The 22,794-nt window shown below is 44.6% G+C and overlaps 1 protein-coding gene across 3 annotated transcripts in view; it reads left to right on the forward strand.

Annotated features, from left to right (window-relative positions):
• The window catches only part of fras1 (Fraser extracellular matrix complex subunit 1), a 191,661-nt gene that overhangs the window by 45,816 nt on the left and 123,051 nt on the right, over positions 1 to 22,794 (forward strand). For all 3 annotated transcript variants that reach the window (XM_086205777.1, XM_086205778.1, XM_086205779.1), the window contains exons 3-8: positions 12,122 to 12,229; positions 14,957 to 15,046; positions 16,309 to 16,468; positions 16,810 to 16,943; positions 17,836 to 17,919; positions 20,709 to 20,810. In XM_086205777.1, coding sequence (XP_086061903.1) covers positions 12,122 to 12,229; positions 14,957 to 15,046; positions 16,309 to 16,468; positions 16,810 to 16,943; positions 17,836 to 17,919; positions 20,709 to 20,810 — 678 coding nt within the window. The remainder of the gene's footprint in view (positions 1 to 12,121; positions 12,230 to 14,956; positions 15,047 to 16,308; positions 16,469 to 16,809; positions 16,944 to 17,835; positions 17,920 to 20,708; positions 20,811 to 22,794) is intronic.

Consider the following 22,794-nt stretch of genomic DNA (forward strand, 5'->3'; position numbering starts at 1 on the left):
ACACACACACACACACACACAGTACCACATGCACACTTTAGCTCATTTAGCATCTTTAGCAGCAGCCATGCTCCACTTCTAATCACACCACCACTGGCCTCCTGAGAAGACGAAGGCCGGTGTGAGGAATGCTTGAGCCCTCACACACCCGGCGTGTACGCACTGGTGCAGGCTGTTTTTGTGGTTTGAAAAGTGAAATGTATGGTAATGTGCTAATGCCGAGCATATGTAGTTAATCCTCTTAGAGCTTCCCTGTGAAGGTTCTTGCCCTCTCTTTCATCCTCTCTTTGTAACTGTAACTGCTCTCCCTCTCGGCTCACATCAGGCCGCCTTGCACCAGCTGCTCCGTTATTGTAACGGTAAGATTCGTGTGTAAATATGTCACTCGGAAATCCCTGATGTCATGTTCATAATAACAAGGAATCCATCCCTTGGATGTCATCACATCTCTAGCAGCTTGACAGGCAGCTGCTTGGTTTATGTACAAGACAGGTGATGGCAGCGTCTGGGACGTCCCGTTACCAAGATGGCTCCTCCTATGGACCAGTGTGTCTCAACCTGGGGGTTGTGTGAAAAAAATGAAATCACATTTTTAGACTGGAAACCGTGGAAGTAGGGCTGCACGGTGGTGCAGTGGTCAGTGCTGTCGCCCCCCAGCAAGAAGGTTCCGGGTTCGAGTTCCGGCTCGGGCACGGGGTCTTTCTGGGTGAGTCTCCATGTTCTCCCTGTTCCTGCTGGGTTCTCTCTGGTACTCCAGCTTCCTCCACAGTCCAAAGACATCAAGAGGGACCAGGTTAATCCAGACTCTAAATTGACCGTAGGCGTGGCTGGGAGAGCCAATGGTTGTCTGTCTCTATGTGTTGGCCCTGCCATGGACTGGTGACCTGTCCAGGGTGAACCCCACCTCTCGCCTGTAGCCGCTGGGATAGGCTCCACCCCCTCGCGACCCTTAACAGGAATAAGCGGAAGACAATGGATGGATGGACCGTGGAAGTACCATATATGAGTACTCACATCAGGATCAGCTGGTCAGGCTCTGAAAGAGGAGGCAAAAGAACATGTTCAGTACTCAGGTAGAAGTACAGATACTTCAGTATCACAGTTTGGCAACAAAGACAAATATCGATGATGTGATAGATTTAGGATGATCATCTCACCTTGTGGGAAAGAAGAGGACGGAAACAAGGAAGGAAACAAGGAATAAAGGAGGGAAGAAGGAAATCTGCGAAAAGGGGAAGGAAACCCGAAAGATGGAAATGAAGAATGAAGAAAGGGAGCAAAAACGGGAAGTGGGAAAGAAAGGAGGCCACAGATGAAGATATAAAGGGAACAAAATCAAAGGCGTGTAAAAGAGAGAGAGAGGGAGAGACTTTCATCTCTGTGTGAGTGCACTGATCCTCCATGCGTGTTGGAAAGTGTGTGTTTGTGTTTGTTTCCTGCAGCTCCTCAGTTAAGCTGAGGTTAGCAAACTACACACACAAAATGAGCGTGCACGCACGCACGCACGCGGCTCGTTTCAGACCCATAAAGAATAATGTGCCGTCTTCCTGCTCATGTTTTATGAGCTTTAGATTTAGTTGGAGTCTCATCTGCTACCTCTTGAACTCATTTTTCTCAGCGTCGCTGCTGTGGGTGGAAGGTTTTTTTTGGATGGCTTACTAAAGTCCTGCTGCACTTTTACACCCTGGTTTGAACGTTCTGCTGCTTTGACAGTCTGAGATGTAAGCAGCTGTCTGACTTATTGGAGAGAAAGAAGTTTGTCAGAAAGGGACAGTTGCATAATTGTTTCATTTTGAAACCAAATATGGTCAAGTGTGGTGCTGTGAGTGATGGACGGCGGATGTGGGCGAGTGTCGGCGGGGCTCCTTACCCACAGATTATGACAGAAGTAACAGATTCATAAACTTCCCACTCCAAAACAGGCGGATGTGTTTGAAATCACTCATGAACTCAAGTTATTCCTCCATGGTAGAACACGGATGGTTATCAGGGTTTCATGACCTCCTTGCCAGCATGTCCGCCTCCCTTGCCGGGGTCATGAGTCTGTTGTCTGCACAACCTGCAGGTGGCACCTGCAGTGAGAACCTCAGGTGTTGGACCCTGCTCATCCTCCACCGGTCCGTGGATTCACCCCCCATTTTTTCCCCAGAGATTTACATTGTAAAGACATGTTTGTGGAGCAGTGGACACATTGTTTAATTGTCAGCCAACCAGGTGAAAAGAGTCGGTTCACTCTATCATAACATGATCTATTTTGGTCGTTTGGACACTCTGAAGAGACGCGCTCTGTTATTTACAGTCAAGTTAGCTGAGGGCTAACTACTCGTGGCAGGCACAGCAGGAGCTTACCGGCTTCAAAATGGTGGATGAGTTGTTTGGAGCGTCACACAAACCAGCCGAAATGACACATTTCACTGTTACAGTTTGATCAGTTGAGTGATGACGTTTGCAGAGAGCTAAGGGAAGTAGCTAGCTTGGCCAGTCTAAGCCTATGATACACATGCTCTGCTGTGCACATGAGTAGCTCACTCAGTATCTGCAACAGGACTTCCTGTTTCTACCGGATACATGAATACAGAACCAAGCAGCACTCTGTCATGGGGCCTTTAATTCCAAATCTGTCACGAGCTCTTACAAAAAGGTTGTTACTTGTCAGTGAGTTCTAGAATGATGGCACACAAAGCTAAATTGACACATTTCTTGGCTTAGAAAGCTGCTAGTTTAGCAGCGAGGAGCTAAATTGGCTGGGAATCTGCAACATGACACTTAGTATCCTTGATAGATATTCGCTTGAGTGCCAGCTAGTCATCCTGCCAACAGGACATCCTGTGACCTTTGCCCTTTCCCTGTGTGTGGTGGGCGTGATGTTACAGGAGGAGTTTCATGATGAAACGTTATCCAGCTGCGGGTATTTCTCTGCGTCTGTGTTGCTGTGCAACAATCCAGCTCTGCCTCCAAAAATCAGAGGTCTTGGAATGCGTCAAGGATTTATGGTCACTGCATCCCCCATGGCAGAGAACTGTGGCTCAAATCCCTGGTTCGGCTGTAGTTAGGGGGCTGCTGTCTGCATCACCCAACCTGACTTCCACGGAGCCTGCACAGAGAGTCGATGCATTATTAAGACCACACTCGTGCACATGCGAGGGTCGAGTCCCAGCAGTGTGAGCCGTCTTTAATGCATCTTCCTCCATGTGGAATATTCAGAGAATAAAACAAAGAATGAGGGACTTCAAAGGCCCGCTCACAAAGCGCCACACGTGTGAATTATTTAGCTTTTGTTTTGTTAGCCCTAAAAGCTGTTGTTCTTCTCTCAGAGCTGTTGCTTGCTAAGCTGTTTGGCGTTTGAGCTGGAGGGGCTGATGGAGTGGACACTGAAGGCTGGCCGGAGGAGCACACCAACAAAGAGGACAGTTTCTAAATTAAGCAACAAGGCATCAATATGAGATCAATGTTTGTTACTTTAATCAGACGTGAAGAACCTGTAACCTGGATAATAAATGAGTCAGAAGGCGTCTGATGAAAGGAAACAAGCATCTCTGGATGAATGAGATGGAATGCAGAATGCGATTTACTCTCTGTTCTGTCACTCGAAGTTTCTCTCATGTTTTCTGAAGTTCCTGCATCGTCACTTTTTTTAAATGTTCTAATGTGGAAATTTTAATGAAGTTTTAATCCTAATATTGGATGCCATACAGTAATTCTTGCGATTCTGGTCCTGCCCAGGAACTGCAGATTAAATTGGGGGAGTGGAAGGACAACAGCCATCTTGTCACTGTTACAATAAACCCCAGTCACACAAATGAGATAGTTAATGTTCTCAGCGCAGCTGATGGTGTTGACTCACTGAATCTGAATTACTGAGCTGCTGCTTCTGTTTGTATGGCTGCATGGCAGTAAAAACAGATTTGACCTTTTCATCAAGTGATGGCTGCAACTCGGTCTCACCAACGCCTCCTAGTTGCTGAACCTCCCACCTAAAAGAACGTTACAGTGGCCCAAGGGGGGAGGTCACGGTTCCACAAAGGCAAGGGTGACCCCCTACTGAGGCGGACTTACTTTGTGGAATGACATCATTCTTCCCCCTTCAAGTAGAATAGGAAGACAACAGTATTCCATTTAAGTGACTGAATCTGAGTGTGACTGTAGCTGGACTGCACATGTGAGTGGGAAACCTCCCCTGTGTTTACGGACTATGCTGCACCACCATGTTACCACGACAACCTCAGAGTTTCTGAACTCAGCTGATATCCCTCCTCCTGTGGGCTCGGCTCTCGGCTCAGTTCCCTGGTTTCCTGGTGGTGGTGAGAGAATAGATGTCTATCCTGGAAAAGCTTTCTGATTTTGATGAGCAGAGATGTTACTGCGGAGTCAGACTGATGCCAGTAATGTGTCTTTACCCAGTGAGCTATGAGTGTGCATTTCTATTCTTGACCGTCCTAAATGGGTCAACAGCAGTTGCTGCAGACGGGAATAATCCCAGCAGAACGGCCCGCGGTGATTTGAGTTTGGTGCCGTTGGCATCTTGCTGTGATATAAAATGGTGCGAGTCTTTGCTATCAAGCAGATGCTCGTGTTAGATAGCTTCTGAATTAATCATCTCTTCAAATATACCCGTGCTAACATCTTTTTATGTTGCAGCTCTGCTCACAAAAACTTTTCCATCGTGGCGCTGAGGCTTTGGTGCTAATCTCTCTTCTGTGAGGACCTTGACTCTTTGGGCCATCTGTTTGATGATCCAGATCCCGTAGCGTGCTGGATGCTGATATTTGGCGGATGTGGCAGCAGCAGCAGCAGCTATTGCAGTCTGAGGGCAGACAGCTGGATTTATGCGCGCTGGGAGGCCGGCAATCAGCCAGTCATTTGTCATGTCTTCCCACCCGCTCGTCTAATTGGACTGGAGGCGCAGGGTGAAAGTTGAATCAATGAGCCAAGTCACAACTTTTAAATGCAGCCTATCCCCCAGACATATGTGTGGCTATTAGCATAACCACTCCAATTCTGTGGCCCTCAGATCCCTCAGCTGGAGAACACACAGGACAAACTCACATCTCATCACAGCCAAATTCATCTCTCCTCTCTTTGTGATGCTTTGAATATTTGCCAAGGCTTAAATTAATCAGGGTTTTTGGCAGAGATGGTGACAGTTTTAGGTGTCCTTCAGCTGGCCAGCACTAAAACTGTTTTCACAGCTTGCCTGACAAGAAATTAGCATATAATCAGTCGGCCGTCATTGAGGAAAGTTGTGGGGTAAAACAATTAAACGGCTGTGAAAGCATACATTTGAATTGATTGGAGCAGGGCTTTATTCTGCAAATGAGGAGTGACATCATTGCCCTCTAAAAGCGTCCAAGTTAACACTCCTTCCTCTTGTACCGAAGATCCCAAATGAGGAGGAGGAATGTGAGAGAGAGGAGGGATGAAGTTATCAGTCATTGCTTTCTCAAGGTGTGTGTGTGTGTGTGTGTGTGTGGGGGGGGGGGTGCTGTCGGGTTGATTGATGAACCTTTAAATAGTGAGCTTCAACCTTTTTGAGTTCACTTTTACTTCAGATTGGTCCACCTTTACCGTTGATACCGTTGTACCGCTGACATGGACTCAAACATTTTATCCCAATATTGCGCCATCAGTAGCGAATTTTTGTTTTCCCACACAACCATTTGGTGACCCCCTGGACGATATTTTGCGGCCCAAGTGGGGGTCCTGACCCTCAGTTTGAAAAGAAAGTATTTGAAACTTGTTCTTTTGCCAAACCCAAACCCAAAAGGAGCTTTCAAGAAATTCAGAAATCGGTGTTGTGCTTTGGGTCCACATGGGTCCAAGTGTTCCATCTGGTGCACTCTCAGGTGTAATGTGCCAGTCGGCCACATCCAGAACTGCTAACACGCACACATCCACCACAAGCTGAATGTTATTACGAAGCAACTGTTCAGCTGAGAAATAATTTAGTGCCTCCAAAAAAACAACCAAAAAAAAAGCTATTTATCGTCATAAGGGAAATTTGTCTACTGGTAATATTGATTCAGTGGTTTACAGGCGGTCTTGCATGGCTGGAACCTGCCCGAGTCGTAGCGCGGAGCTCCAGTCTGGTCACGTTGATCAGCTGTGAATATAAAGCGGTGCTGACAGAACCGGGCCTCCCTGGAGGAGAAGCTCAAGGTGTTTTTGCAGCCGTGTGAAGCGTCTGTTTGGCTTCTGTACGCCGTCGTGTCCTTAGATTGAATTTGCCTCAGTAATAGCTTTGGTTTGTATCAGCTCCTGGCCCAATTTTAGAACAATTAGGTTTCTGCTGGCCTGGCTCGCAGCCTGTCTTCACACCGCGTCTCACTATGTCCACGTTGAGAGGGAGAGTAGAGCTCTGGTAACTGAGAGCGACACAAAACTGTTAATGTTTGACTTTTGTTCTTAATTGGATTTTAATTGAATTTGCTGCTTAAAGAACCAATCCCGCCTTTCATTGGACTGCCCGAAGCTCATTACATAGTGCATCGCCATGAAATAAAATCTGTTCACGGCCTTAAAATGGCTCCGATGTAACTGTAACTTTGCCTTTTCCATGCGGTTTGCCTGACTGTCAGCTGGATTATGCAGGCTGAGTTGTACAGAAGTCATTGCTCGGGTGTAGCGTGGCCTAAGGGAGAACCCATTACAGATTAAAGAGGCAGATCTGTTGAACTTAGAAAAAAACCTGCATTTTTCTCCCGCAGTGTTCAGTTGAGTTGACCTTAGCAGAGTTATGAGCTCTCAAGACGCCCTTTTGTCCTTCTCCATCTCTCCTCTGATCCGTGTGGCATCTAGTGGCAATAAGCCCACCAATAAGGCAATATTCTCATGAGGGAATATCTTTTCCTGGAACGTGCCATCATATTCCTGTTTGCATGCGACCGAGCAAAGTCTGTCTTAGGAACAAAGACATGTCACTACGTTCTACATCAGAGTTTCCCTCAGGAATTTGACTTTGAACCATTTTTGTCATGTTGTTGAGTGTTTTCCTTGCTAGTAACGTAGAGCCGTGAGCCTAGAGGAGAGTTAGCATCACTGGCTGGAAGCTGGGCCACCATCGTAAAGCAGTTTGATTGACACGTGACACAAACATGCCGCAAAAGTTCTGGTATGGATTTCTACGACTGTGAGTTTGTTCAGGTTCATTCTGTTTACACGCACGCGTCTTAATCAGATGATTGTCTTATTAGTGTCAGCACTGAAACGTTGCTGTCCATGGACAGGTTTGCCGCCTGTCCAGGAGCCAGAGACCCATCCTGACCCGAGCTCCTCCCTTTGAAGGACGCTAGTTATGAATTTTTTTTTTTCTTCTTGAAAGTGGCGAGATGTGCACCCGGGTGGCTGAGCTGCTTCAGGTCTACTTCAGATCCTGGGCCGATATCTCTCTGGGGGGAGCGAAATGGGCCCTCAGCTCCTTAGACATTTAATCAACCAATCCCAGGTTTGGGTCCCTGTAGAGGACAACCTGAGGGAGGGGAGGAATCGCCTCCACCACTCATGCTGCTGTCCACCGTACATCTGTCACAGAGGGGGGTGGGGGTGGCGTCCGGTAATAGTGGGATTGTGGGATCGTTTTTTTTGGCCCCAGCCACTTTAGAGGTCTGTGTTTACAGTGAACTCGGGGTCAATCCCATTCTGTTCGTGTCTATTCAGGAGGGAAACTTAACGAGGATTCGGAATTGAGTGCAACCCTCCGTGGTGCCCTGGAGACCTGGCCTGAAATGGACTCGCTCTCTGAACTGTGGCCGAGTCAAAAGCTCGCCTCCTGTTAGCTGCTGCGCTAATTTTACACGGCTCTTCATTGCAAGAGCGTAACTGACATGAGTGGTAGCCTTAAGTGGCAACATTTCTGAGATGATCCTTGCGTGCACGCAGACTTATTATTAACCCTGGTGACCTCTATTTAAGGGATCCACATGATCTTCTTGGTTTACAAACAACAAATATACATGCGGAAGTTATATCATCTGACACATAAGCCGAACGTCACGCACACACACGCACACACTCCATATCAAGGTTACAAGGCTAAGAATGACCTTCTTATTACTCGGTACTGTAAATTTGACGGATGCAGTTCCTTTAAGGAAAGAAATGACATGATAATTGTCTTCCTCTCTGTGATGATTGATGTGTTTCGCGTCGATACACACAGTAAAAGCACAGAAGTCTCTCACACACACACACACACACACACACACACACACACACACACACACACACACACACACACACACGCCTGACTCCTGATGCACTGGCTTCATTTACTCCAACCATAATGGTTCCAGCTCTTCACTGGCACTGGCAGCCCTCAGTGTGGGAAACTGGCGTGTGCTCACTTGTGTTCAAGCACCTGACAGTTACCTTTTTGGACATACATGTTCTAAGGCTGCAGGATTTTGGAAAAAATATGTGTAATTCTGATTATTGTCCCTGATTATGTGCTTGTGATATGATTTATGATATTTGAGGACGTTGTTTTTGAAAAGATCTGTATCAAATAAAGGCAACAGTAGCCTTTACAAACACATCTGCGACTGATTTTATGAATTCAATATTAGGGTTTTTCTTAAAGTTAATCTTCCATCTTAATACAAAAGTCATGTGCAGACCTCCTAATGCAAAAACTCAAAAGAGTTAAAGTTTTTGTTCTTTCCTCTCTCCTTCAATAACTTTCATGTTGATGTACTTTTTAAAACGATTTCCTAAAACCAATCTTCCTACTTTGACTGGAGTCTTCTTCTTCTCCAAAGGAGATTGTTTCTGTGTAGCCTGGAGTTCAACTGTTCTGGTCCAATCAGGGGAATGTTCCATTTATAAGGTTCCTTTGAACCTCTTGTCTGTTGGAGGGCGACTGTTCTAAAGCCATCTGATAAAGAATTAATTATCAGCACTGGGGAGTGTCACTGAGCTGCAGTCGGACTGGTGGCAATGAAGGCTGCGATGCTGGTGGTCGGGGTGTTCGATCCGCCTATCCACCCTGAAGGAGATGCTTTTCTACGCAAAGTTGAGAGGATGCCAGGGCCCGAGCAGGTTTAATGCAAACCCAGAGGAACAGTGTGATGTGTGGTCCCTCTGGGACTCCACTGTTCTCTTCTTCTCTACCTGGAGTCAGTCTGTATCCTTGCATTCTAATCACCGCCGAGGAGGTTTCTGCCACGAGCGGCTGGTGTGACCAGCTGTGTCAGAACACTTATTGTTTTCAGCTCTGGTTTTCGGGGTTTCTTTCAGAGAAGCCAGAGGCATTCTGATTTTATTGAAAATGATGAAAGTAACTTAAGCTCTTAAAAGTGGTCGATTCATCCACAAATCCATCACAGACTTTGGCCTCTGCAAATATAATTTGTTAAAAGCTAACACTGTCGGCAGTGTTACTGAATGTCCCATAGCACATGGCACCCAAAGTGCAAATATGAGTTCCAACCTCAACTAAAACATGGCTGCATCAAAATATCTTAGCGAGGAGAGGGAAACCGACGTAGGAACGCCAGCTCTCAGCCAGGCCCGTATTCCCGAAGGATGCTCCTCCCTCTCCTCCCGGCGCTGAGATTGCCCGTGACATGTTTTCCCTTCCCTAAACCTCATTACACATCTGGCCACAGCTGTGCGTCGACATACACCTACCAACTCACAATTAAAGTCATGTACACATAAACAGAAATAGCTGGAGCGGCTCGACGGGGAATACATGAACGCACAGGTTCTCTCCAGCGTTCCCTCAGCTGGAGGATTTCCCTAATTACATTCTGCTTCTCTAATCCCTCTCGGCGTCTTTCAACTTGACCTATAGCTTCCCCCGCGTCTGCCTCCACGCTTGACTTTCTGACGTTCTTTAACTCCGTTACAAAGACGAGCAGCTCTGGGTTGTCAGAGAAATTAAAGGTGATTTAGCTTGTTGGGAATACTCATTAATTACTAGGTGTTTGTCATTACCTATAATTATTTCATGTTTTGACAAAGTTCACGGCTGCTTCCCGCTGTCCTCATCCATCACACTGCTTCGTCGTCCTGTACCATAGTGTAAACGTGTGAGTTTCATCCTTCCGCTGCACCGGCAGCTAATTGACTCAGAACCTGTGCTCAGTGGGGCTTCTCCCACTGTCTGTTGCCTGATTGAACCAAACCAGCTGCTCTAAGTGCTTCAGCGTCTAGAACTGGATGCTCAAATTGCGCTTGGATCTAATTTTCTGCTTCTAAGCGCCTTTTATGTAGATCTGAAGCGCCACGATAAACAAGCCAAGGTGGGATGGAAGTAAGTGCCGTTATCATGGCTGCACCTTAAAGGCTCCATCCATCAAAGCACCGACGTGCAGAATTACAGGAACGTCTCATTCTAGCGTTCTTGTGTGAGTTGATGACATCAAACGGAGCGGGGGAAAGCACGAGAACAGTGAATTAACACAAACTTACAAACATAAGAGCAGTTTTTGCTCTGATATAAGAGCATTTTGAAGATGTGTGTTCACCGAAATCAGACTTCTTCTTTTCTTGCTTGGCTTAAATCGTTGCAGCTGAACTGCCACATTCATTCCAGTGTCCCTGGCTTGGACTGCTGATGGGCTATCGATGTCTCTCGCTCGATAGTAACAGAACCGTCTTGGAAGTCCTGGAAAAGGGAGGAAATATTCAGCAGTGGAAAAGTGAAAGCATCTCTTCCATGGAGAACATAGAAACTCTCCAGTTCCGATGGAACTGATGCTTTAGAGGCATCGACGCTGACGGGCTGAACCATTCTGCCCTCAAAAACATTGCTCATGAACACTTGAGATTTTCCCCAAAACATCTTCAGAATGTTTAAATTGAAATGTTTTATCTCAGTGAACAGTTAAGGAAGATTATGTGAAAGGATTCTTAAGACTAGGACAGGGTATCATTCCAAAATGTTCCAGGGATCTCGACTAGTTCCTGAACTTTTTTTTTTCCCGATACCAGTTCAAAACCATTAACATGAAGTGAAAATGACGTCATCCGTTACGTTATGATTCTTCAGTTTGATTTTTCAGTAGGCTGATATTTTTCGTCTCAGCTGTCAGAAACCATTGCTACCAGCTGAAATCTGGGCTTCACTTGCTTCTTCCACACCAAAGATGGCCAGTTTTAGCCTCCGTATAAACAACCAGATGACGGATCCAGCCGCGGCGCTCCACAAGCGTAGCCGGCCGTGGATATTGCCGTCATGAGGGGATTATTAATCCTGGGGCTAAATCACATTTATGGATTGTAAGATGATATACGTATGCACACACTGGAATATGGATTTAGCTTTGGCTTTAAGCTAGCAATATTACATTGTCAGCTCAGTGAGGAGCTATTGACAAATAGCAGGCGTGATGCTAAAGGGGGAAGTCAGCTTTTCTGCCTTCCTCATCTCATCGTCTCGCTCCAGACTTTAATCCAGAGCGACGCGGCCTCGCTCCACCCGAAGTTCACTCGAGTTTGACACTTTCAAATACAATTATTTGTTTTAAATTTGTTTCCTGACTTGGTACGTTCATTAATTATGACGAGCAAAACCTGCAAGGATAGTTTTTTTTTCTTGCCTCTTTTGATTAATCCTGAATTGAGTGAAATGAGAACTATTTACTAGATATTAGAAAAATAAACTAAACAAAACTTGTTTTTTATATTATGACATTAGCAGAAGTACACGATCATGCATTTTCACTTGCAGTGATAAGAATCATTTGCCAGTGGAGTCTGCAAAATTGCCGAGATGTTGTAACTCAGTCTCTATTATCTTACTGAGCAGATACTTGCTAGGTGATTATTATTATTATTATTATTACTATTTAGTATATATTATATTACGTAGAATAAGATACTTAAACTACAAAGTAGACAAATCTATTTGCCAAGAGGATCCAGTTTGTACCAACAGTGGAAGAAAACATTTTTTTAAAGAGGAAATGTATTTATTTTAAATGTGGTACATAAACCAAAATAAAAAGCATTAAAAAAATTACCAAAAGAGCCCAAAATTCAAGGGTTAATATTCTTTTAGTTCTTCAAATGGAACGTAGCTTCAGTTACCAGCATCAAGATGGCACAAGGTGTGTTGGATATGATAATAAGTGGGCGATATCTGAATGTTTCCTGCGTGTTTTCTTGTTTGCCTGCACAGAACAACACATCATGGAGCCCACAGGCGTGTCAGGAGTGTACCTGCTACAGCAACGTGGCCATCTGCCGGCCCCGCCACTGCCCCAGCCCCCAGTGCGACTTCCAGAGGGTGAGACACGCTTGCTTGTCTTTCAGGTCGTGAAACCCAGCGGTGATGGTTCACCTGTTCGTCGAAGGTGACTTTGTCAGATGCTGACCATTGCGGTTGCAGCTGACACACATTTAAGATCTGATGCGACGTCCAGCAGTTGTTTTCTTGACTGAACAGAGACATTTAACGAATAATAAGGCAAAGGTGAATAATTGTACATTGAAGAGCAAAGCTTTTTTTTTTTTAAATTCTGTTTATGTTTTTATCTGTTACAGATGCTGAAATAAGAAGTAATCATTTTAGGGGTCATTTTCAGCTAGTTTTTCCTCAGGTTTTCTCTGTGTTTTTCTGCCATTTTTTAATTCACTCAAAAGTGGAGGTATGAAAAAAATATTTCTGAACTTGTGGCTAAACTTTGGAAGAATGCTTCCTGAAAGGGTACTTCCTTGTATGTCAAATGTATAATATTGCTCCTCTAGAGGCCAGAGGGGCACCTTTTTACCACTTTAAACAGTTTAAAGTGATCTGATACATTTCCAATACATTCACCAGGCAGTAGCACAGGCTAATGAATGACAACATAAGCTAACAAGTGATAATATCGGCTAATGAGTGATAACATTAACTGAGTAATAACATGGACTAACAACTGATAAGCTAACGAGGATAACATAAGCTAGTGAGTGATAAACTGAGTGATAACATAAGCTTACCAGTGATAACATAAACTAGCAAGAGATAACATAAGCTAACAAGTGATAATATAAGCTAATGAGTGCTAACATTAACTGAGTAATAACATGGACTAACAACTGATAACATAAGCTAACAACTGATAACATAAGCTAACGAGTGATATCATAAGCTGAGTGATAACACAAGCTGAGTGATAACATAAGCTGAGTGATAACATAAGCTGAGTGATAACATAAGCTTACCAGTGATAACATAAACTAGCAAGAGATAACATAAACTAATGAGTGATAATATACACGAATGAGTCATAACATTAACTGAGTAATAACATAAGCTTGCAGGAAATAACGTAAGCTAACAGGGATTTCATAAGCTAACGAACGATGACTGAGCTAACGAGTGATAACACAGGCTAACGGTTTATGTGGTCTATTTTCTGTAGTCAGAACCGCAGGCCGTAGGAAAGAGGAAATATAACTACTTCTTACTATCTCTGTCTGCTTTGTGTCTTTAATGTAGCAGCCTTGTCAGTTGATGCACAGACAGTGTTAACTATGTTTTTGCTAAACTATCTTGATTAAGTTTTATATTTAATATACTTCTGAAGAGGACCTATCCTTGTTTTTAGGGAATTGGGTGGTACGGGAGTTTATTTAATTGGTTAAGTGGTGTTAACGTCAAAGAGACTTCTAATCAATGGGAGCTCTTCTCATATATACATATGATGTTAATTAGTAAATCATCAGAAAAACAGATTTTAGCTCTGTATTGTCTCAGTAAGTGATTAAAATGAAACGATGTGATGTAATCCTCCTCTCTGCATTTCGCCCTGAAGTACAGACCCTCTTTCAAGAGACTTGTGTAATGACTCGTCAGTGCGAGTCGCTCAGACAAGGAGCTTCTCAGAACTGACAGTTCGTTATTTAATTTGCGACACTGACAACTGCTCACATACTGTTCCTTCCAGCGTACCTTTTTTTTTTTTTTAAAGAATTCTTTTAGCCTCATTTGAATTCCCAGGACGTGTCCTCAAAGCTCCTTTTCCCTCCATCAATCCGGCAGTTCTTCCCCGTGTGTCTTCTTAAATGTGATTTAAACGTCAAGCCTGCGGTGATGGCGTCAGATCCAATCACAGCCCCGAGCAAAAGCAACAATCAATGTCTAATGAATTCTGCTCTTATGGCTGGCCGTCCAGTCTTAATTAAAATCTAGTCATCATGCTCCTTCCATTTATGAAGCTCTTAAAGTGCATCACACCTTGGCTGATATAAAAATGTACAAGGGTTTTTATCACGTCTCTGTCTGTCGGGCTCTTTGTTGAATACCATCATCTACCAGCTTAACTTCCACCTCACTCCTCTTTCCTCTCCTCGCAATCATCCTTTAAATCCACCTCTGGATTTCAAAGCAGTACCTTCATATATTTATATAATATTTGTCCTCTCTTTGTTGCGCTCAGACACAGGCTGATATCTGAAGAACCCACAGACAACAGGAAGCCATTGTGTGATGCTGAATAACACAAATCAAACAAATTCTAGAAAAACAACAAGAAGAGAATGAATTAACACAAATGGCTAAAAGGCAAAGAAAAAAATTGAGCCTTATTATAAAAATATTGATAATAAGTAATAAATAGGACCCAGAAAGGTGACTTTATTTGTATATTTTTTTCGTCACGGCATTATGACTTTCTTTCACCTCACATTAATTGTTTTTCCTCTGTTGCGTTTGCCATCATTTGTTTCTGAAGAAAGCAACACCTGAGTTACTCCCCAGGTCTGTGTCTGGTCCTCAGCTTCCCCGTCACCTTTCCGGCTCAATTAGGGCAGGTAGACCATGTTGCTGAGGGCGGCGCGGTGTGTTTGGATGTATCTTGGCATTCAGTGCACACCTGGTAGTCCTCATTATCTGTCACCGGGGAGTTTTTGACTTGGTTGTCTGATTTCCATGCTGGGCAGACACTAATTGACAGGTTTCGTGGCTACACCTGTGTTTTTTGGTTGTCATCTGAGTCTATTTATACTTGAGTGTCTTTCTTTTTTTAAGGGCGAGCGTCTGAGGATTCCTGCCAATAAGTGCTGTCCAGAGTGTGTCTCCTCATCTCAGAGCTGCCAGCACGAAGGCCTCACTTATGGAGTAAGTGAGAGTGACGGAGGAGGAGGATGTCAAGGCTTCTTCTTCTTCTTCTTCTTCCTTCCATTTTCCTTCTCCTGATCATACATCCAACCATCTATCCTGACAAACAGTAATATGCACGATGCAGGGATTAACACCACAATCAGTCAGCATTTGGATCATGACATTTAACCATGAGGCTGCATTCAGAGGTTAATTGACATTTTGGATTAGGAGCATTATCAGACACCCGAAACACACGAATGCAAAGGATAATATGTTCAAGTGTCAACACTTATTTACAACATGGAATTAAAGTCAACACTCAGAATGGTAACATAAATCAGTTTCCTGTTTGGTAAAGAAGTCCTAGCTTGACTTCTGGCTGCTGTGTAATTCTTCTTGTGCTCTATTCGCCTCGATGAAACACCCTAACTTAGTTTATAGGATAAACACATAAACACTGTGAATTTGAAAAAGCAACAGTGGACAGAAATATCCTCAGATTCCAAGTTCCAGAGATGTCATGTTTATGTGAGGTGACACTGACCTTTGACCCTCAAAGTCTTTTCAGTTCATCCTTGAGTTCCAGTGGGCTTTTGTGGGGAAATTCTTTCAGTTTGTAACAAAGATGTTGCATTCCTGGGACATAAACACTTGCAGGCGGATACAATGCCTTTTACTCAAATTCTTGGCTTTCTTCGCCACAGCGCTGGAGTAAAACACTTGCTGATAAGGATTACTTGCTGATGTCATACATCTCTACCCTCAGTCCTGCGAACAGACATCAAGTTTTGCCTCCTGTCTGCAAGACGAAACTGAGGGTTTTAAGAGCCCCCTCATGCGCAGCAACGACTGCTTGCGTGAGAACAGTTCCTGAATGAGGGCCGTTGTGAGCATTTTTCCTAAATGTAGCTAAATGGATGTTATTAATGGTGTATTTCATGCAGGGATGAACATGCTGGACTGCTTTATTCCTGAGCAGTTTGACTGCAGCCAACATGCTCGTATCTCACTGAGGGGGACAGAGCAGCACAGCTTCTGTTTCTAGTACCTTGGCTGGAAGAGTTTTCTGTATGACTGCAGCACAACCAACTATTAGAATCATAGAATCTGTCTTTCACTGGACTGACTGTCAAGGTGACTGACATTCACACCGTCATCATCACTCGTCCCTGATCTGTTACCAGCACATCTGTCCACATCTGCCGAGACTCTGCTCTCTGCTCCGTCACTCAGGTTGACACTGACTAACATCTAAATGTGTCCTCTGCTTCGCTCAGCATGACAGCCAGTGGAGTCCATCGCCCTGCTCAGTGTGTGTGTGCTCCAGAGGGAGTGTGTCGTGCACAGTGCTGCCCTGCCCGCCTCTCAGCTGTCCTGACCACCACAGCCTGTTCACTCCAGCCGGAGAGTGTTGCCCCAAGTGTGGCCATGATGGAGGTGAGGAGCTGGAGGTCTCTGAGTTCATCATGTAGCGTCTCGAATGCAGTTGACCCGTTCATTTCGTTTCAAAAAAAGTTGTGACACCTCGTCACAAGAACAAACCATCTGCCAATTTATGAGCGCGTGGTGACAAAATCATGCAATGATCAATTCTGGAGTGCAAGGAGCAGCTGGAGCAGAGCTGAGAGCTTCATCTGGACTCTGATGATGTCTCCCAGCTGCTGCGATGCCTCCCACTGGATCGCAGCTACTCGGTGCCCTGATGGTGTATCAGTGTCAGCTCCTTTCCTGACACCCGCTCTCTCTTTACACCTGGTGTGTGTTTGTGCTGCCTCCAGAGTCATGCTCCTGGCAGGGGGTGGAGTACAGGGACGGCGAGGAGTGGCGTCCAAGCCTCTGTTCCAGGTGTGCGTGCAGCAACGGAGACGTCCAGTGCTCAGTGACCGAGTGTCCACATGTGGCCTGCAAACCAGTGAGTTTGAAAGTGTTTTCATCCTCTAAATTCACACTGGCAGTTACAGGGATTGAGTGTGTCTGCGGGCTCTGTTTGATTTGTTCAGTTTCACCTTCATCAAACGATTTATGCAGAAATAAAAGCCGAAGGATGAGCTTGTTATCTGTTCTTCCCTTACAGGTGGCCTGACTGAGTGCTGAGAGCCATATTTCAAAAATGAAAGACTCATCTTTTGAGTTGTGCCCACATAAATGTGACTGACCAGAAAAGAAACCACAGTAGAAAAGTAGTATTTTTGTATATGCCAGTGTAGGATATGCTACCGTGGCCCTGGGAGCTCAACTAGACAAAACACAAGCACATTTACCGACCTCGAAATTAACTTAAAAACATACGGCAACCTTCGACAATCGTGTTAAACAGTCGAGAAAATACATTCAGAATCCCTTCAAATTTCTTTAAACGACCATGAAAGGGTCTCCAGAGGGAAGTTATCTTTATTTGGGCTTGTAGCTAATTGGAATTACAACTTCTTTCTGGAGAGACCTTAAAAGTGATGAACCTAGAAGTGATATTGCCTTCATGGTGAACCAAATCGCAGACTCCAGATGTGCAGATGAGGAGCCGTGGGACTCTATCATTGCCCACCGCTCTCTAGTGCGTGGGGTTGTCGTCTGGAGATCCTGCGACTTTTTTTTTTTCCTTTCAACCACAGAGAACAAGATGTCACGTGCATGTGAAGTAGCTTCCAGTTTCTAGTCACTGTGCTAAGCTAAGTAAGCTAAGTTACGCTAGGCCAAACAACTGTGTCAAGATTGTTTCTAAGTGTGGAGTGAACTTTGTTACCATAAAGAAGCGCTCACTGAGCTCATCAGCAGTGAAGCCTGATGGAGCGTTTTCTGTACTTCAGCAGGAGAACCTGGTCATCCAGCCGGGCCGGTGTTGTCCTCAGTGTGTTTCTGACCCCTGTCTGGCAGCAGGGAAACAGTACCAGGTGGGTCAGCTGCTTGTGTGACTTGAACTGACTTCTATTGTGTTTTAAAGCCTGCCTCTAATTACAAGAATACATTTATCATAGGACACTTGATCTGCATGTTGGAGGCTCCTAGATGTGTGACCACCCTGTGCTGGTTTTATGTTTCTCTGCTCTTTCACTCTCTGACTTTGACATGCAGTGTGTGTGTGTGTGTGTGTGTGTGTGTGTGTGTGTGTGCACGCGCACACACGTGTCAAAGCACTCCTCTCCTTCAATGGACGCATCTCCACTCTCTTTAATCTCAGCCTTCATCATCTCATCTCATCTGAGCTGCTCTTTCTTTTTGTCGTTTGTTGTGTTTTAAAGTAAACACACACACACACACACAGTGCTTCATTTCTCCTTTGATCATATAGTACACCCCTTTCAAGTGTGTGTGTTCGTTTATAACACACACACACACACACTCGTTGAGTCACTGTACTTCTTGTGTGGTTTCTATTTCAGGTCAAGAAGTGTCAGGGATGTCTAAATGTGTGATTTATTAAAGAGAATGAATAATGTCAACTTGCCTCTGGACTCAAACATTCAGCCATGTTCTTGCACAATACAAACACACACACACACACACATGTACACACACAATTATTAAGACACATACGCATGTGTACACACAGTTGAGAGTATATGTGTGTGTGAATACATCCCAAATGCTTTAGTTCAACCTTGCTGCTGGAGCTGTAACTGTGCTCTAACCCTAATGAGAACATTCTGTCCAGGCCTCATCATTTTCATTGGAGTCAGTACGTTACTGAGCAGAAATGCTGAAACAGCAAACAGCAAACGGGTTGTCCCTCTCAGTCTGTGTGTAAATGTGAGATTACCCTTCAACGTACTTTTAAGGATCATGTTCTAATAAGCCTGAGATACAGTTTAATGTTTGAGTTCTTGCCTCCAACGTCCACTGGGGCTCCAGGATGAACTGAAAAGACTGCAGTGGTAAAAAGTCGGGGGGGGGGGGCAAATCCCTCTGATGATGGTGGGGGCTCAGTGGTTGATAGCTGTCATCCACTTGTGGGAGGCCCATCACGAGTAGAACAGGCTCACACACATGCGCTGCTCTGCTCTCTCCACTCGTTCTCGGTCTATCACCCTCCAACTTTGCATGAATTTATTGGTGTTAAACAGCATTGATGCCGGGCGGTTACACATGAGCGGTCACCAGGAATGTCCTGATCCTGACAGCTCACCTTTCTTTACTTCCTGATTCAAATTGGGGCTCAAGAACCTGGAGATGTCAGATTAAAAACTCCTTTTCGGCCCCTATGACTTGATCAAATATTGACTGAAACCTGGAAGCTGCAATTTTCCTCATTATTTAACCAAACAGATGGGATTTTTTTACTAATATAACATTTATCACAGCCATTATTCAGAGAGATGAAAACCCTGTGAAGCCATTTGTCAGAGCACACCGAACACTGCTAACCTGCATGAATGGGTCCTCACTGTGTGTGAGGCTAAAAATGTTGGTGGGCTATCATGCAGTCCAGCGCGTATCTTTGGAGAACCCCGAGTTCAACCTGAGTTCAAACACTGATCTAAAGAAGTCTGAACAAACACATCTGAGAGTGTTTAATGTGAGGGGAAGGAACACACACACGTCCTCATGTCAGACGTACAGTGGAGAAGTGGAAACACACACAATCTATACCAAACTACACAAACACAAGCAGAAACTTTACACAGAAATAATTTAAAAAAACAAAACAAAAACACTTGTTGTTAGAGTTGACAACTCCAGCAGGAGTCAAACCGTCACTTGTGGTCTGAAACACAGAGTTGAGTCACGTCTCAGAATGAGACATCAGTTAATCAAAGCGCCAAACACAGAGGGCTGAACTTCTACCACCTAATTTGCAGTTTCATGAAAGACGTCTGAAGGGTTGGGACGATTTTCTGAGAAAGACGACAACTATCAGCTGATTTGAGATCCTGTTTCTCAGTATTTCTGTGCTGTTTTGTTCGTATTTTCTTTAACCTGCTTCTTGGCAGCGGCAGTGCCTGAAGGATTAAAACCAACACCTGAAGTCCACAGATGGTTGATTGGTTTGAATTGATATGTCATTTTTATGTCCACAGACATTTTAATCCTGTCAGAAAAATAGTCCCTGAAAAATCTGGCGGTGTTTTTTTACTCCAAAATTCTGCTAAATGGCCAAAGGCACAGAAGCAGAGGAACGCCATACTGGCAAAAACATGTATGCACGAGATAACGAGAGGTTATCTTAGCATAAGGAGACAATTAGCTCGCTATATTTCATTAAAAAGAGTTATCTCAAGCTTTGGGATCTTGGGATACGATCTGATGAATACAGGTTAATTTATCTTATCGTGAGATGACGAGCTAATAATCTCATCTGACTGGCGATCTGACGTTTGGACATTTCAGAGACGAGCAAATCAATCCTCCCTTATGTGTGAAGATAAACTTTGAAGCTTTGAAGAAGGAAAAGTCAGGCAAATGAGGAAGTAATGACAAGATAAGCTCCAAATGAGGCCAAACACGTGGACACCTTTCATGTTCAGTTTTTAATCCATAATTTTTGATGCCTGTTTTAGAATTTCTTCTGTTCATTTTGCATTTCTTTGTACTGGATGTGAACACTAGACTCCACTCAAGGAATTCAGATGAACTCAAAACAATTTCCTGACAAACAGCTTGTGCTTCAGTGTGTGTGTGTGTGTGTGTGTGTGTGGTGGGTGTGGTGAAGTCCATATGTGTTTATCAGTTTGTATCGTTGCAGAATGGCGAGCAGTGGCAGAAGAATGCGTGCACCACATGTGTGTGTGATCGGGGTCAGTCTAGGTGTCACACACACACCTGTCGGCCTGTCACCTGTGATAAGGTGAGCACACGCACAAACACCCACACCTGTCTTTCTGCAGTTGTGGGGACAGTCACTTGCACTCTCCACTCACTAAGGTCCTCAAGTTTGCTCTCCTCTAATGAACTTAGCCCCATTTGCTTCCTGCTTTGCAGCTCCTCCTTTTGCTGAGCAGGTGAGTCTCAGCAGGTACAAACACAGGCACGTTTAAAAAAACCACTTTCCTACGGTGTCCAGGGACCACAGTGTGTGGGGATGGAAGAACTCTGGGTTTTGTGTTATGGACTTTTCTGCATTGATCTCAGTTGTTTTTCTCAGTATGCTGGGACAATTTGAGTTCTTGTGGGGATGAAAGATTTGTGGAGATCACCAGGTTGTTCAATCACATTCAAATAAAGTTGGTTTTGGCTCCAAACTTTGTATTTTTAAGGAAACTGAATTACGTCAGTTCCACAGAACAAATTTACATGAAAATTATCCGCAAACGTTTGGTGTCTGAGGGCACATAAGGGTGAGAGAGTGAGCTGCTCATTAGAGAGAAAGACAGAGACGGTCTCAAGTGTGGTGACACTTCTCAAATTTGACAGAGACGACACTCCCTGCAACATCAGCTATGCAAAATGTCAAATTGGCAACACATCTGACATGAGGAAGCAGCTGCTCCAACACCAACTCACCAGCTCGAGTGCAGCATGGCTGGGAATCATTTTCACAACTGAAATGACATTATTGTTATAACAGAGTAAGTAAAGTACAATAAGAGTAATCAAAGCTGATAAAATGACCCAGTGTTACATTCAACCAGACTAGATGAGGAGGGTGTGAAAATGGCCACAGACCAAGTCTGAACCCCTTAAACTGCCCTGGAGGACTGGACAGAAGGTCCTCCAGATGCAGAGATGTACTCCATACGATGGTTAGAATGTGTCCTGATGAGAGGGAAAAAAGCTTCAGACAGATCTCTCTCTCTCTCTCTCTCTCTCTCTCTCTCTCTCTCTCTCTCTCACACACACACACAAACACATACTTGAAAGAAACAAGAAACTGCAAATAGATGCAGAGATGCTTCACAATGCAAAGCCTTAGAAATGTTGCTGTCTAACACACACACACACACACACACACACACACACACACACACACACACACACACACACACACACACAGATGCATATCAACACCAGGTGGCATTAAATTGTTAATTGTATGCAAATGTTGGCTTGCAGCTCTCACTGGTGGCTCAATGGTGAAGTCAGAGACAATGAAACAGAAAACACACACACACACACACCACTGACAGACGAGTTGGTGGTGGCAGCACAAGTACTAGTGAGGTCAAGTAAAGATAGCATGTGCACTTACCTCAAACCATGTTGGTTATTTCTGGGCTGTGATTCATTGTTAGAAAAAACACGCGCCAATCAGGTGGAGCGGCATAGAATCAGACACATAGCCGGAACTACTTTCCTGACTGGGAGCAGTGATTTGACGCAGCACCTCCAAAGCTCCATTGGAACTTGGGTCAACAGAACCAAAGGTTTGTTGAGGACTAGAAGAGCGACTGCTGCTACTGATGATGATGAGGAGGAGGATTCCTGCTGGACACACCAGCATCCTGGACCTGAGCTAGCTGATGCTAACACTTCCCACCCACCACCAGCCATTGGGCTAAGCTAACTAGCCTGGACCTGAGCTAGCTGATGCTAACACTTCTCACCCACCACCAGCCATTGGGCTAAGCTAACTAGCCTGGACCTGGGCTAGCTGATGCTAACACTTCCCACCCACCACCAGCCATTGGGCTAAGCTAACTAGCCTGGACCTGAGCTAGCTGATGCTAACACTTCCCACCCACTACCAGTCGTTGAGCTAAGCTAACTAGCCTGGACCAGAGCTAGTTGATGCTAACACTTCCCACCCACTACCAGCCATTGTACTAAGCTAACTAGCCTGGACCTGAGCTAGCTGATGCTAACACTTCCCACCCACTACCAGTCGTTGTACT

Source organism: Aulostomus chinensis, chromosome 6 (assembly GCF_037954235.1).
Source record: "Aulostomus chinensis isolate RoL2024-O1b breed Wild chromosome 6, RoL_Achi_v1.0, whole genome shotgun sequence".
NCBI lineage: Eukaryota > Metazoa > Chordata > Actinopteri > Syngnathiformes > Aulostomidae > Aulostomus > Aulostomus chinensis.